The sequence below is a fragment of the Mesoplodon bidens genome (genome assembly GCF_964165515.1).
Source record: "Mesoplodon bidens genome assembly, chromosome: 7".
NCBI classification, from domain to species: domain Eukaryota; kingdom Metazoa; phylum Chordata; class Mammalia; order Artiodactyla; family Ziphiidae; genus Mesoplodon; species Mesoplodon bidens.
The window spans coordinates 51,507,306-51,523,092 of NC_138164.1; the positions used below are offsets into that span (position 1 = coordinate 51,507,306).

At 41.7% G+C, this 15,787-nt stretch overlaps 2 protein-coding genes across 10 annotated transcripts in view; one reads left to right on the forward strand and one right to left on the reverse strand.

Annotated features, from left to right (window-relative positions):
• TEAD1 (TEA domain transcription factor 1) overlaps positions 1-15,787 on the reverse strand; it is a 269,279-nt gene that overhangs the window by 14,285 nt on the left and 239,207 nt on the right. For all 9 annotated transcript variants that reach the window (XM_081238930.1, XM_081238931.1, XM_081238929.1 and 6 more), the window contains one exon: positions 6,008-6,148. In XM_081238930.1, coding sequence (XP_081095056.1) covers positions 6,008-6,148 — 141 coding nt within the window. The remainder of the gene's footprint in view (positions 1-6,007; positions 6,149-15,787) is intronic.
• Positions 1,071-3,034, forward strand: LOC308619787 (ras-related protein Rap-1b-like). The gene has a single exon (XM_081238937.1). It carries the CDS (start codon positions 1,213-1,215, stop codon positions 1,765-1,767), a length of 555 nt encoding a protein of 184 aa, XP_081095063.1. The 5' UTR covers positions 1,071-1,212; the 3' UTR covers positions 1,768-3,034.

The window sequence follows — 15,787 nt, forward strand, 5'->3', positions numbered from 1 at the left end:
ATCCTACAAAATAAACCAAAACCAGTGAAAACCAGGAATAGGAAATTAATAAAGATAAAAGCTCAAATCAATACAAAGGAAATTTTCTTTAAGATTTTTTTTTTGTTTTGATGTGGACCTTTTTTGTTTTTAAGTCTTTATTGAATCTGTTAAAATATTCCTTCTGTTTTATGGTTTTTGGGTTTTTGGCCACGAAGCATGTGGGATTCCAGTTCCCTGACCAGGAATCGAACCCGCACCCCCTGCATTGGAAGGCGAAGTCATAACCACTGGACTGCCAGGGAAGTCCTGCAAAGGAAATTTAAAATGTAGACAGGATATAAAAACTAGTTCTTTAAAAAGACAAAATAAAATAAATAAACCCTTCACAATCTTAAGAAGGAGAAGAAAGAAAAGAGACAAAACCACAATTACATTATTGTTCAGAAGATTTAGAGGAGGTTACTTCATGTAACTCTTTGGCAAACAACCAATCAACCAACCAATCAATCAATAAAAGCAAAGGAAAACCTAGAGGACAGGATGATTTCCCAGCAAAATACAAATTGCTAATACTGAACCAAAAAGAAGTCGAAAACTCCAATAGATCAATTACTGTGGAAATGACTAAAAACTATTTAGAAATCTACCACTGAAAAAGGTCCAAAGACCAAATGGTTTCACAGCTAAGTTTTATATAACCTTTAAAGAAGTTATTTTCAATGTTATTCAAACAATGCTATACCATAGAAAAAGATAGGTATTCCAATTATTTTTATGAAATTGATGTATATTCAATACCAAAAGTTGATAGTTCATAAAAAAGAAAAGTATAGATTAATATCACTTATGAGGTGCCAACATTTTATGTAAAATAGCAAACAATGCATCAAAGTATCCAAAGTAGAACTTTCTTCAGGAATGCTGTGGTGGTTCATACACAGGACATGTGTTAACTCATGATGTCAACAAATTGGAGAAAAATCACATAGTAAGAGTTGCTGAAAAGGCATCTGATAAAATATTGCAGCTATTACTAATAAAAAAAAATTTAAGTAAAACAGTGATAGAAAGAAAGAATTTAGAGCCAACCGGAGCGGCGGCCGCGGCGGCGGCGGTAGCGGCAGGACCGCCATGGCGCCAGTAGCAGTGACCTGGAGGGAGCGCGAGGCGACGCTGCCTGCGGGGACCCGGTGACAGCGTGAGAGGTACTAGATTTTACAAGTTTGCACCATGCGTGAGTATAAGCTAGTCGTTCTTGGCTCCGGAGGAGTTGGAAAATCTGCTCTGACTGTACAATTTGTTCAAGGAATTTTTGTTGAAAAATATGATCCTACAATAGAAGATTCTTATAGAAAGCAAGTTGAAGTAGATGCACAACAGTGTATGCTTGAAATCTTGGATACTGCAGGAACGGAACAATTTACAGCAATGAGGGATTTGTACATGAAAAACGGACAAGGCTTTGCATTAGTTTATTCCATCACAGCACAGTCCACATTTAATGATTTACAAGATCTGAGAGAACAGATTCTTCGAGTTAAAGACACTGATGATGTTCCAATGATTCTGGTTGGTAAAAAGTGTGACTTGGAAGATGAAAGAGTTGTAGGAAAGGAGCAAGGTCAAAATTTAGCAAGACAATGGAACAACTGTGCATTCTTAGAGTCCTCTGCAAAATCAAAAATAAATGTTAATGAGATCTTTTATGACCTAGTGCGGCAAATTAACAGAAAAACTCCAGTGCCTGGGAAGGCCCGCAAAAAGTCGTCATGTCAGCTGCTTTAATATACTAAATACATTGTAGCTCTGAGCCAGGTCTGAAGAACTGTTGCCCAATTCAACAGTGCCAGCATTCCAACTTTGTTAAACCTACCAACATCTTAAATGGACTTTCTGTGGTGGTACCCTTTAAAAGGCGGATGAAAGCTACTACATCAGTTTGCACATTCTAATCACTTTCCAGTATCACAAGAGAGATTTTTACTTATATAATAGTCCTAGAGTATGCAGCTGGTAAAACCAGAGGCTACAATCCAGTATTACTGCTAAGAGACATTTTTCATCCACCAATGTTGTACATGTATGAAAATGGTATACTGTATGTATACTTTAACATGCCCTATACTTTGTATTGGAGAGTACAATAATGTAAATCCTAAAAGCACCACTATTTTAGCATAATAAAAGAAAGTCCAAAGAGCTCCTATATAGACTACTCCAGATAACTTCGCTTCTTTGATACTTGTAGCTTATTGTAATTTTTTTTTCAGAAATTCAAGGTCATTATCATTGTATTGTACAAATAAGCGCTTTGATTAACACAGCTATATAGTTTTTTTAATTTTTAAAAACCTGTGGAGACAGTGATCTTGTCTTTAAAATATGATAGTCCTTTCAGTATAATGTCTTAGATTAAAGACGTTGCCTTTAATATCTGTTGGGAAGGAAATGTCCAGACTTTTCAAATCTTTTATTATATGTTTCCTTTTTTGTTTACATAGGGAACAATGTTTATAGTTGTGTGTACAGTGGGGGTCTACAACAAGAAGTGTATTTTTCAAACAATTTTTTAATGATTTAACAATTTTTGTAAATCATTTTCAGGCTTCTGCAGCTGTAGATTCTCACTGTGAATCCCCTGCTTGCTCATGCATAAGTGTATTTGCAATACCAAATATACAGGTTTAGTATTTTTGCCTGTTAGTGATTGTTTCACATGTGTAACGTTTTGGTTGAGATGTTAAATGGTGGACGAGTACTGTGGATGTGAATGTGGGAAGTAATTTTAATCATGTGTAATTGGTCACAAGGCCTAAAGTTGCAGTAACTATTGCTGTTTTATTTAACAATGCCTTGTTGCTTTGTATGTATGCATTAACGTTTGGGTGTAAAGATTGTGTGTCTATCCAACAGGGAGCCACAGTATTTAAATTGACCAACCTAATGTTACAACTACTTTTGAGGTGGCCAAATGTAAACTAGAAGCCTTAATTAAAGTGGTGCAATTTTGTATAACTTAGCATCAGTAGTTTAATAAATTTGGATTGCCATGCAAGGAAAAAAAAAAAGAAAGAAAGAATTTAAATATAAAATAAAGACCATTTATAAAAACCAATAATAAGTTTAATCCCAAACGTCAAAACATCAAAACTATTTCTACTGACATCAGTAACCATACAAGGATACTCACCATCACTATTTCTTTTATTTCTTTTTACAACTGTGTTGGAAGTTTTAGCAAATGAAGAGAGGGTGAGAAAATAATAATAGTAATAATAATAATAATAAAAGTGGCATGAACACTGAAATGAAGAGATAAAATAAAGTCTTCTCTTTTTGCTGCTGCTAAGATAATACAACAGAGAAAACCCATGAATCTAGGGGGAAAAACCCGCTGGAGATAAATAAGAGAATATGGTAAGATGGCCAAATAGAATATAGATATGCAAAAACTAGGAGCTTTCTTCTATTCTAGTAATTAAAATCTGGAAACTAGAAACTGTATTAACAAATTATATAATATTTAGAGATATATTTAACAAGAAAGGGATAAACCTATAACTGTAAAATCTTATTAAAATAGATAAAATGAGATAGAAATGCAAATAGGTTCTTGATTGGAAAGATTTAATATCAATAACATATCAATCTGTCTCCAAATAATATCTAAATCTAATGCAATTACAATTAGGTTGCTCAGGACTTCCCTGGCAGTCCAGTGGTTAAGACTCTACACTTCCACTGCAGGGGGTGCAGGAAGATCCTATATGCCACATGACGTAGCCAAAAAACAAACCCCCCAAAAATGATTAGGTTGCTCAAACAAGTTTTTGTTTTTCTTTACATTTTTAAAATGCTCTCATAGTTTGGAAGAATAAATGCTGGCTACCTGCCTAGAAAATATATGAAAAAGAAGAGCAGTGAGATTGACTTGCCCCAGCAGATATCAGAACATGCTATAAAGCCACTGTAATCAAATCAACACAATACTGGGACATGTAGAGATAAACAGAGGGTGGAATAGAACAGACGCCAGGAACAGCCCCCAGTATATGCAGTAACTTAAAGGGGACAGATCCACTCAGTTGGAAAATAAATGATTTAATAAATGACTTTGACACAAATGCCTATCTATTTGGAAGAAAATATAAGCAGACTCCCATTTCACACCAAATGCAGAAATATACTCCGAGTAGATTAAAGGCTTAATTACAAAACTTCACCTGCCACACCACAGCCCGTTCTCCATGAAAATGCCTGGGATTTCATCAGTCGAAGACAACCTTTCCCTGTTCCCTGAACTTATAAAGAGATTTGGGTATGTTAGCTGAGGATGAACTGAAGAATAATTTGACATCTGGGAAACTGAGTTACTTATCTGGTTCATCTTTTCTCACAGGTACCTGTCCAGGCAGGAAGTCCATCTACAGCTAAGCCCTGACAACTTGGCCATTTGGTAGCAACAGTAACACTAACCTTCCGAGGTCCCAACCACCAGCAGGTACCTTTGCTTCCTCCTTCTCAGGGGAGATGGAGGTCATGTGGCTCCAGGTCTCCCAGCTGTGTCTCATTACACAGCCACATTCTCACCCACCCTCTCCTTGGAGTTCCCAGACACTGCCTTGAGCTGGTTTCCCCCCTCCCTCACCCTTCTTTGTCCTCGGCTTCTCTGTTCATGTCTCCCTTTCCACCTACCCCAGGTCTGGGTGCCACTCTCCAAACTTAATCTTTATCCCTATTTTCCTTGCTATTGCCTCTCTGCAGCTAGCTCTCCATTCCCACAGCTTTGAGTATCCTTAATGCTTAGGATTCTCAATTGATATTTTCAGTCTTTACCTGTCTCCCAAATCCTAGTGTTGCATCTATATTCGTCCCTGACTATTTCCAGTTGAACATCTTATTTACTTATCTCTGCTGGTGGCTACACTGTCCTCCTAAGCATATAACATGTGATCTTTGACTCTTCCTCCTCTTTAATATTTAATATCCAGTCAGTTTCTAAGTACCATTCAAAATGTCTCCCTGGATTCCCACTACCACCCTTTTAGTAAAGCTCATGACACCTAAGCTTACGGCTACCATCTAGTCAACTCACTTACATCCTCCTCTACCAGCATAACCCTCCTTAACACCATTCTCAGGATGCCCATCCTGTGCTCGGGAAGCTATGAGGGCCTGCAGCATCCCAAATCTGCCTTGTTCAGCCCAAAGTCTTGCAAAACATCTCCTGCTCCCTCTCTCCACCCACTGCATCCTTTCTCTCATGCCTCAACACAAAGTCAGGTTGGGGTCCTGGACCTGAGAGGTCCTGGACATCTGTGAATAAACACCACTCACTGAGCATGGATGAATTGGGTGATGGGTAGAAGACAATGGAAAGCACAACTCTAAATGAAATATCACCTGCAAACATTATTCACAAAAAGCAACCCACCCCGGTAAAATGAACATCCATATTTTTGAAGGGGAGGGAGGCATGAACTATAAAAGCCACAAATAGGTTTTTGGTCCCAGTATGTACTGAAATATATTTAAAACAATTAAGATGAAGGGAGTGGAAATGGCAAAAGCAAAAACCAAACTCAAGGCATTAGGGTTTTAGAAGGCAGGTGCCAATCAGCTGAGGACCACCTTGGTTGTTATCAAAATGCCTGGAAGTGCCCTTGAAGCTAGAACCTGGGGTGGGAGGGGTACCATCTACCGGGCAGCAGGGTCTATCTCTAACAGATTCCATATCAGCCCCCCCCATCCCCCCATCCCAAGGCCACCTGCAGGACTGACACACTGGCAAGCACAGGGCTGACTTCAGACAGTCGGAGAGCTGGCACGGGATTACTCCTGCCTTCTTTCTTTCAGTTGCTTTCAAATCATTTTGCCTTCTTAGAAGTAATGGGGGGGGGGCGCGGAGGAGTGGGAGGGGAAGGAGAAGACACCAGAAAAATAAAATCCTCTGCCCCAGGTTAGTTTTAAAGGAAGGCAACAGGCCGCCCTGAATGAAGGTTCCAGCATACAGAGGCCAACTTACCTCTACTTTTTCTACTACTTGCTTCCCAAAGGAGCAAACTTTGGTGGAACAGGTGACTGTCATATTCTCAGAACTCTCATACTGACTGGTCACGCCGTAAAAAGCTCCGGCATCATCTTGAATACTGCAGTTTAAATCAGCCTGTTGGAAATGAGATGGAGGTGGGGATTACTCTCTCATCGCAGGAGTCAAAGCAGTAACCATCCGGGTAAGACGTCCACCATGCTGGCTGGAGGGCAGTAGAGGGCCGGCGTGGCTCAGAGAGGCGGTGAGGGGACGCCTCGCTAGAAACAAGTTCTATGGCTCATCGGTTATTTTTTGAAGAGAATGCTAGTTTGGGCAGTCTTCCTTTGAAATAATGACATGCTACATGTATGTTTCATTTTACTTGCTTGCATTCAGTATAGAATACTATATATCCTTGTAATAAGACATTGATGAGATCTCCGAAATATGTGCAGAAAGCAGTATATGAATTGTATTCATATTCACTAATCTGTAGATATAGTTAAAAGAACAGGAGAATCTGTAGCTGACTGGCCATTTGTTATATATGTAAAAACAGGTACTTCATTAACAAATTACAGCACCCAGAGGGGAAATGGTTCCTATTAAAGACTGGCTTACAAAGATGCAAAATAATTAATACAAGTTCCCACTCATTTAACATATTTTTATGATTACTTAGTGAGGTTCATGCTAGAAACAATACAGGACTACAAGCCAATATGGGATGTACAGAAAATAGCTTTAATTTAGATAGAAAATAAGTACCATGTCAAACGTACTCAGTTCGGACAATGGAAGCATTATTTTCAATTAAGGGTATTTTCTTTCAGGATGGTTAAGATTTGAACATGCGGAGAAGGGCTGAGAGAACGCTTGCACAGAAGCAGCCTGGAGTGCTTCATTCTAGCTACACCGTGAGGACTAAGGAGACAGGGAGGAATGAGTTTGGAAACACCACAAGGGCCCAGGTAGAGGAGGACTAAGTAGGGGTATGGGTGGTATCCTGTAGGAAACGGGGACCTCTTGAAAGTGTTGACACAAGGCAGTGAGGTGATCAGAGCTGAGCTTCAAGGAGAAATGTCTCAGCGTGGTATAATGTTCACTGCAGAGGGAGACTGGGAGGCTGCTTCAGCGGCTAGATCACTGACAGACGGTCCCCTTCCCTCAAATATCTACTGACCCTTTCCTGCACACTAGGCACTGGGTGTGGAGCTGGGGATCAACGAGTCCACACAGCTTACGAGTTAGGAGGGGGGACATAGAAACAGAAATAAGCACTCCTGAGATGGGCACAGAGACATGAGAACAAATAGTGGGGAGGGAGCCCTTGGGGTCAGGGAAGCTTCTGATGATGATGCAGCTCAGATCCAAAGAGAGAAGCGCTGGCATGGGCTGGTGGATCATGCTGTAAGAGAGAGTGTATAAAGGGTGCTCGGCCAGAAACAAGGCTGGAACACAGAGAGCAAGGAGAGAGGGTAGCTGGGGAGGTGGGGGCGTGTGGAGGAGTGCGGGGGAGGGTCTTACATCCTAAAACCAAGGGACATACAAGTTTTAAGTACATAGGATAGGGCCAGTGACTGTTTAGGATCAGATCTGCAATCCAGAAAGGCACCCCTGACCACAGCTTGGAGACTTGAGAAGAGAGTGAGAATGGATGAGTGAGGTGTGTCAGGAGGCCTGGAAGAAGTTCCAGATGAGGCATGGTACCTGGGCTACTAGGGTGGCTGCAGAGAAAGAGAGGGGGATCTGACACACAGCGAGACTGTATCTTGCGAGGTTTGGCACGTTTTGGCTAGCTAATTTTAATACCTTGACAGGCAATAACCGCCATGAAGACCTGAGTCAGCCTACATATATTTTTAATAAGGATCTGCATTTCAATTTCCCTCCTGAATTGAGTATCAAGAAAATCTCCATTTTCTTAGGCAAAACTTCGGATATGCTGGCTTCAAATAAAAGGACAATATACTTTATATTCCCTTTTCTTATGTGCCAAGAAATTCAAAGCTAAATTAAGTGTTCAACTATAGTCATTAACTTATTCTAGGTACTTCTAATAACCACTAACAACCAGTGTCCAGCTCCTGTTACGGGATTCCAATCTACTTTTACTTGTACTTGTCCAGTTTTACATTATCCATAAATTTAGTATTGCTCCCTCACATTTTGTTTTTTGGAATTTTATGGGGCATAAAGTGCAAATAATTAAAAATGCCCAGGTGTGCCTTTTGCTCACATTCAAAGGTTTGACATTTAGCTCCATGAGAGAGCAGTGTAGCGGGGAACAATGGAGGTCTTACCCTGAGATCTGAATCTCAGCTCCTTAAGGATGAAGAGAGGCACGTGAGTCTACGTGGGCTCCAACCTCCAGTACAGAAAGATACCAGTGTATCCTAGGCACACAGGAGCTCTGACACTGGGCTGTCATCCAGCCTTCCAGGGCGGGTATCACCTGCTGTGAACTAAGAGAGGGCCTTTCAGAACTTAGAGCGGGTCCTGCCACAAGCTGAGAAGTGGCTCAGGTGTTTTGCGGGGGTGGGATGACCAGTGATGTTCTTTGTGGGATTGATGCTCTTACTATTATGATGTAGTTTGTGCCAACAAGGTTTAACTTAAAAAAAAAAAAAAAAAGTAAAAATATGCATGTGGTAAGGAAAAAAAAAATCAAACCGTAAAAAGGATGTACGTTGTATTTCTACCCTGAACTGCCAACCTCCCTAGATGACCAGTGTTATTTCTCAAGTGTCCTTTTAGAGATATTTAGCATTTAGATATTCAAACATACACATTCCCTATTTTCTACACAAACTGTAGCATTCTTCTAAACCTGGTTATAAATAAATACTTCTTAGAATTCACATAGTACTGATATAGAATACCAGTTTTTAAAAGAACAGCCCTTTAAAAAACTGAACAGCCACACTTTTTGGTGGCTGCATATTATTCCATTATACAGATGCATCATAATTTAACATGTGCTCTACAGATGAATATTTAGAATGCTTCCCACATCAGTGCAATAATAAGTTAAGTGGAACAGGAAAGGTCCATTAGAAATTACTTTTACTTTGTTTTCATTCAATTAAAAAAACTCCCTGCTTTGAAAATGAGAATTAATGGGCCATAAATACACTGTTAACTAATACTGCAATTTAAACAAACTCATTTTGATGTAATCAAGTTGTTGTGAAGGACTGGTGAACAATCAAAAATAGTCTGGTGTTTGTGGTGTAAGGGGTGGAGTGTGGGAAGGAGCACGGGGAAATTAGCAATGTGCAGGGGAGTCAACAGGAGAGTACATGGGATTGGGTTACTTTTTAAAAACTATCAACTTCAAATTACATCAACTTAACCAGGAGGGAAGTTTCTTAAGAACTGCACTTCAACTCCCTAGGAACAATGTTTTCTTTTCTTTCATTTTTTTCAATGCTCCATTTTTCACTTTATTTACTTCAGTGGCAGTATTTTTATATACAATTTTAAAGGTTATATCCCATTTACAGTTATTATAAAATATTGGCTACACTCCTGTGTTGTACAGTACATCCTCGAGCCTATCTTACTTACACCCAATAGTTTGTACCTCCCACTCTGCCACCCTTATATTGCACCCCCGCCCCCATACTGGTAACCACTAGTTTGTTCTCTATATCTCTATAATATATTTTGTTATATTCACTAGTTTGTTGTATTTTTTAGATTTCACATATAAGCGATATCATACAGTATTTATCTTTTTGTCTGACTTATTTCACTTAGCATAATGCAGTGGCAGTATTTTTGACAAGCAAAAGATTTACAATGTAAACAAACTACGAGTCTTAAAATCTAAAGCAAGCATAGAAATAAATATACAAAATAATCCATCCATACATACAAACTCAAAATGTTACCCAAGTTTATAATGGCATTCACCATAATTTGATGTTAGCAAAATTGCAGAAAAATTTCACAGCTTTTATGTTTCCACCTCTATGCGTTTCCACACTTAAGTAATACTGGTGCTATAGCGGCGGCACACGTAGTAGATTTGACAGTTAGAGTGGATCATTTTTAAGACCCCCTTCCTTTGACAAAATTATCTTCAGTAATCATCAGCACTGTTTCACCGTTTTAAACACAAAAGCTCTGAAAGTGGTAACAGAGAATGAAGTAACTCTAGTTCTACTTTTTCGTCTTCATAACTACTGTGCCCATTTCCAAATCACAGAAGCAGCAGCACTGTGTGGACTGCAGCTCCAACAATTCCAAACTGTTAGAACTTACTCTAGAATATAAGACTGATTCTTCAATCACATGTGTTATTAAAGAATAAGTAACATAATGGATAAGCAATAAAAGTGTGCTGGTTTGAAGCATATATATGTGTGTGTGTCTATACATACATACGAAATAAAATATATATGAAATATATATACAAAATAAAAGCCCAACACTAATTTTACCAGTTGTTTAAGGCTTAGGCCAATAAAGGATTTTTTCTTTTTGAGGAATATTTTATTGATAGCATTGTTTAGAAATGTGGGCACAGTGTGATAATAAAAATGACAACCATTTTTAGACGGTTTTGCCATATAAACTTCTCTGCAATGAACCTCCTTAATGCCTGCATGTGGGGCAGACCATTCCCACTCTCTCACCTTTGGTTCACCACTGTCCCTTAGAATTCCCTAAATAATTTAAGTAGTTTTTTTTTTTTTTTTTTTTTTTTTTTTTGCGGTACGCGGGCCTCTCACCGCTGCGGCCTCTCCCGTTGCGGAGCACAGGCTCCGGACGTGCAGGCTCAGCGGCCATTGCTCACGGGCCCAGCCGCTCCATGGCATGTGGGATCCTCCCGGACTGGGACACGAACCCGTGTCCCCTGCATCGGCAGGCGGACTCTCAACCACTGCGCCACCAGGGAAGCCCAATTTAAGTAGTTTTAATTTGGAATGGATGACCCGTAGGTACAATGTCAGGTAGTATAAAAAATGAAGGTATTCGGGCTTCCCTGGTGGCGTGGTGGTTGGGAGTCCGCCTGCCGGTGCAGGGGACACGGGTTCGTGCCCCGGTCCGGGAGGATCCCACATGCCGCGGAGCGGCTGGGCCGGTGAGCCATGGCCGCTGAGCCTGCGCGTCCGGAGCCTGTGCTCCACAACGGGAGAGGCCGCAGCGGTGAGAGGCCCGCGTACCGCAAAAAAAAAAAAAAAAAAAAAAAAAAAAAAAAGGTATTCAAGAATTCACATTATGGGGCTTCCCTGGTGGCGCAGTGGTTGGGAGTCCGCCTGCAGATGCAGAGGACACGGATTCGTGCCCCGGTCTGGGGGGATCCCACGTGCCGCGAAGTGGCTGGGCCCGTGGGCCATGGCCGCTGGGCCTGCGCGTCCGGAGCCTGTGCTCCGCAACGGGAGGGGCCACAGCAGTGAGAGGCCCGCGTACCGCAAAAAAAAAAGGAATTCACATTATGAAACTCCACCATCTGAAACAATCTCAACAAAGTATGAGTTTTAAAGTTGTTAGGATTAACTTTTTTACATAAAATTAAAGTAGAACATACATTCAGAGAAGTGTACAAATCACAAGTTTACAGACTGATTCATTTTTTTTTTTTTTTTAATGAATTTATTTATTTATTGCTGTGTTGGGTCTTCGTTTCTGTGTGAGGGCTTTCTCCAGTTGCGGCAAGCGGGGGCCACTCTTCATCGCGGCGCGCGGGCCTCTCACCGTCACGGCCTCTCCCGTTGCGGAGCACAGGCTCCAGACGCGCAGGCTCAGCCGTTGTGGCTCACGGGCCCAGCTGCTCCGCGGCATGTGGGATCCTCCCAGACCAGGGCCCGAACCCGTGTCCCCTGCATTGGCAGGCAGATTCCCAACCACTGCGCCACCGGGAAGCCCCAGACTGATTCATTTTTATAAAATGAACACACCCATGTAACCAGCACCCAGATGAGGAAATAGAACAGAAGCCCCCTCCCTCATCCATGCTCCCTTTCAGTACAATCAAACCCCCCATGTCACAAGAGTAACCTTCATCCTAAAATACTGTACTTTAATCTTGTCTGGTTTTGTGAACGTTTCACGAGTGGAATCACATAGTGCTGACTCCTCTGTGTTTAGTTTTATTTGTGCAGCATTACAGTGTGAGAGCCATCCATGCTGTGGTGTGTAGTTCAGCTATCCCTGTCACTGTAGAGTACTCCACTGAATGGACTATACCACCACCTATCTCTTCTACGGATGGACATTTACAATGTTTCCAAATTGAACCTATTATGAAGAGCGCTACTCTGAAAATTCAGGGATACGCATTTGATGAACTCATGTGTGCACTCCTGTTAGGTGTTCCTAGGAGTGGAATTGCTGGTCATGAGATCTATGTGCATTTTCAGCTTTCATTTAGATAAGAGGAACAGATTGTTTTTGAATTATCTTGCTTTTCTTAAAAAAGTTTGAGACAACTTTGTATTTAATTATTAGTGTATATTTAATAGGTTAGATTTTAAAAGACCTCTCAACTAACAGAAAATAAGCAATTTGTTATTACAACTGCTTTGCAGTTACTTTTGAACATGGAAAATAATTACACAGCCATCCAACCGTATCACAGTTGTTCTTTGGGAATTTTCTAGGAGGAGGTATTGATGTGAAAGATAATTATCTGTCAGCTGATGATATTATGATTATCTCAGAAAGAAATATGGTCACTGAACCCCCGTGGAGCAAAGGTAATATCAAAGAAAGAATGCTAATATTAAACCAGCAACCGAGGAGGTAAACTCTGTAATGAGTCTATGATTCGTGCTGAGTTCATTATCCACCCTCTCGATTCATTTTTCCCAACTGAAAACTCAGGGCAAACCTATTTCATGTAGCTCTGAAGGCAAGAAAATGAGGGAAAAAATGCTGGTATCAGACATACAAACTATTTTTGCCTAATCAGCTTTTATCTGATCACAGGATATTTTCTAAAAGCAAATAAATATAAAAATCCAAGAAATAGGGACTTCCCTGGTGGTGCAGTGGTTAAGAATCCATCTCCCAATGCAGGGGACACGGGTCCGAGGAGATCCCACACGCCACGGAGCAACTAGGCTCGTGCGCCACAACTCCTGAGCCTGAGCTCTAGAGCCCACGAGCCACAATTACTGAGCCCACGTGCTGCAACTACTGAAGCCTGCGTGCCTAGAGCCCGTGCTCCACAACAAGAGAAGCCACTTCAATGAGAAGCCCAAGCACCGCAACAAAGAGTAGCCCCTGCTCGCCGCAACCAGAGAAAGCCCACGCGCAGCAACGAAGACCCAACCCAGCCAAATATAAATGAATGAATGAATAAATAAATAAATAAATAAATCCAAGAAACAACTAGAACCCAGCAAACTTATCTTCCCAACAAATTCCAAATTCAAATGATATCCTATCCTCTGGGGATAAGCCAGCTGTTGGGGCCCAGGGCAGGCCGTTCCAAAATGTGCCTCAATGGCATACTTATTTTGGATTAAAGTTACTTAAGAAACAACCAATGGAAGAGGGACACTCTGACCCTCCCCTCCGTCTCCCTGAAAGCAGGAAATAAATCTCTCATATGAAAGGTATACTTCTGCATCTGGAGGTAGAAGGACACCCTTATCACCAGAGATAGAGAATTTAGGGCCGAGAAGCCTTTTAAACAAACCTTGTTACTTTAAAATATTACTTCCCCAAGCCCAAGCCCTGTTTAGATTCTTCCCTAATTAAGCACCCCAAACCTACGTCTCTTTGTCCTGTGATTCCTCACAAATTTATCGTTTGTCTAAGAAGTATAATAGATGCCTGCTTCAGCCACTTCTTAGGTCCCATTTCTGTGTGAACTCCATTGCCATGAATTAAAAATTTGTTTCTTTTTCTCCTATTAATCTGTCTTGTGTCAATTTTATTTTCAGTCCAGCCACAAGAACTCAAGAGGGGTAGAAGGGGAAATTTCCCCCTCCCTAGCTAGTCATGGCCATGCTCTAAAATGAAAAAACAAAAACCCAAAAAAACAAGCGCCTTGCCGATGTGACTGGAGAGGGCAAGTCCAGGCAAACGGGCCCTTCTAAGGAATCTTTGCCCATTTTGCCCTAGAACAGAGACCCTCCATAGGAACTGGGTTCAGAGACCAGCTCCTTCTCCTACCACCTAAGGCAGGAGACCTTTCTACAGTATCCTGACCTGCAGTGCCTTCTGGCTAAATACTACCTTCAGACACAGGAAAATCATTACTTTAATAAAATACTCACCATGTCCCGGGCAGACCTAATGGTTAGAGTTCTTTTTCCTGTTGTTATTAGTCTTCTATTGCTGCTTTAACAAACTACCACAAATTTAGTGACTTAAAACACCACCAATTTATGATGTTCTACTACTGTAGGTCAGACATCCAATATGGGTCTCACCAGGCTGAGATCAAGGTATTGGTGGAGCTGTGTTCATTTCTGGAGGCTTTGGGGAGGGATCGGATTCTTTGCCTCTTTCAGCTTCCACAGTCCTTGTCTCTTAGCTCCTTGCCCCATTTTCAAAGCCAGCAACACCAGGCTGAGTCCTCACATTGTCAGCTGTCATCTCTCTAGACCTCTTCTCTTGCCTCCCTCTGCCACTTTTTTTTTTTTTTTTTTTGCAGTACGCGGGCCTCTCACTGTTGCGGTCTCTCCCATTGCGGAGCACAGGCTCCGGACGCGCAGGCTCAGCGGCCATGGCTCACGGGCCCAGCCGCTCCGCGGCATGTGGGATCCTCCCGGACCGGGGCACGAACCCGTGTCCCCTGCATCAGCAGGCGGACTCTCAACCACTGCACCACCAGGGAAGCCCCCCTCTGCCACTTTTAAGGAAACTTGTGATTTACCCACTCACATAACCCAAGATATTTCCCTGTCTGCTCTTAGCGACCTCCTCTCCCCGTTTCCACGTAATGTAACACATCCCCTAACACTGTGATAAGAACTTGGACATGCTGATGCCAACCACACCCATTAAGTCGCAATAGGCTTCCCAGCCGCTTCCACCTACAGCTCTGCCTTCTGGAATCACGCAGGCCTAAGAACACAGCTGTAAGACAATCCTGCAACCGTCTTTCATTTCCCCCCTCATCTCACCTTTCCACTCCCCCTTCTCACCACAAGAGTTCTTCAGGTCCTACTGTTTCCTAGGATTCAAGTTCCATGTTTATTTTTATTAAACTCCATCCTGACTTCAGACCTCCCTTCCATCTGGTTCAGAGACTTGAGAATCCCGAGTCTTCACTTGTCATCATCTCATCTCAGACACCTGATGGACCTGACGGACAGCATGGACAGCGGTCACTCCTCTGCGTCTCACTCTCTTCATCTCTAACCTCAGAGAAGATCTGTTTCCAAAGCCCACCACTGTGATCAGAAGAGAGAACGTATACGAGACTCATCTGTATACTGAAACGTGCCACATAAACGTAAACGATGGCCACTCCTGTCAACCCAGGGACTTCAACACAGACCTGGACAGAGATTAAAGACAGAGCCTCAAGTCACATCTCCAGAGGTGTGACCCAGAGTAGATGGTGGTTCATAATCAACAAACAAGATAGAAGCTTTCCCCCCAGAGCCAGTCTGAGTCCTAATCCATGCTTATCAGGTGAGCAGCACAGATGCAGCAATGGCTTTTTTCAAACAGAAAACTTAGTACTTTTTCTGATTTGTGAGTTTATAACAAGCCTTAGGTTTTAGGCATGACTGCTCAAACAGGTACAAAATTACAATCTTTCCCACAAAGATATGATTAGAGATGTCATGCAATTCTGCCTGG

What these genes read in the sequence shown, in the direction of transcription:
- LOC308619787 (XM_081238937.1), top strand. Translation starts at nt 1,213, where the DNA reads ATGCGTGAGTATAAGCTAGTCGTTCTTGGCTCCGGAGGAGTTGGAAAA.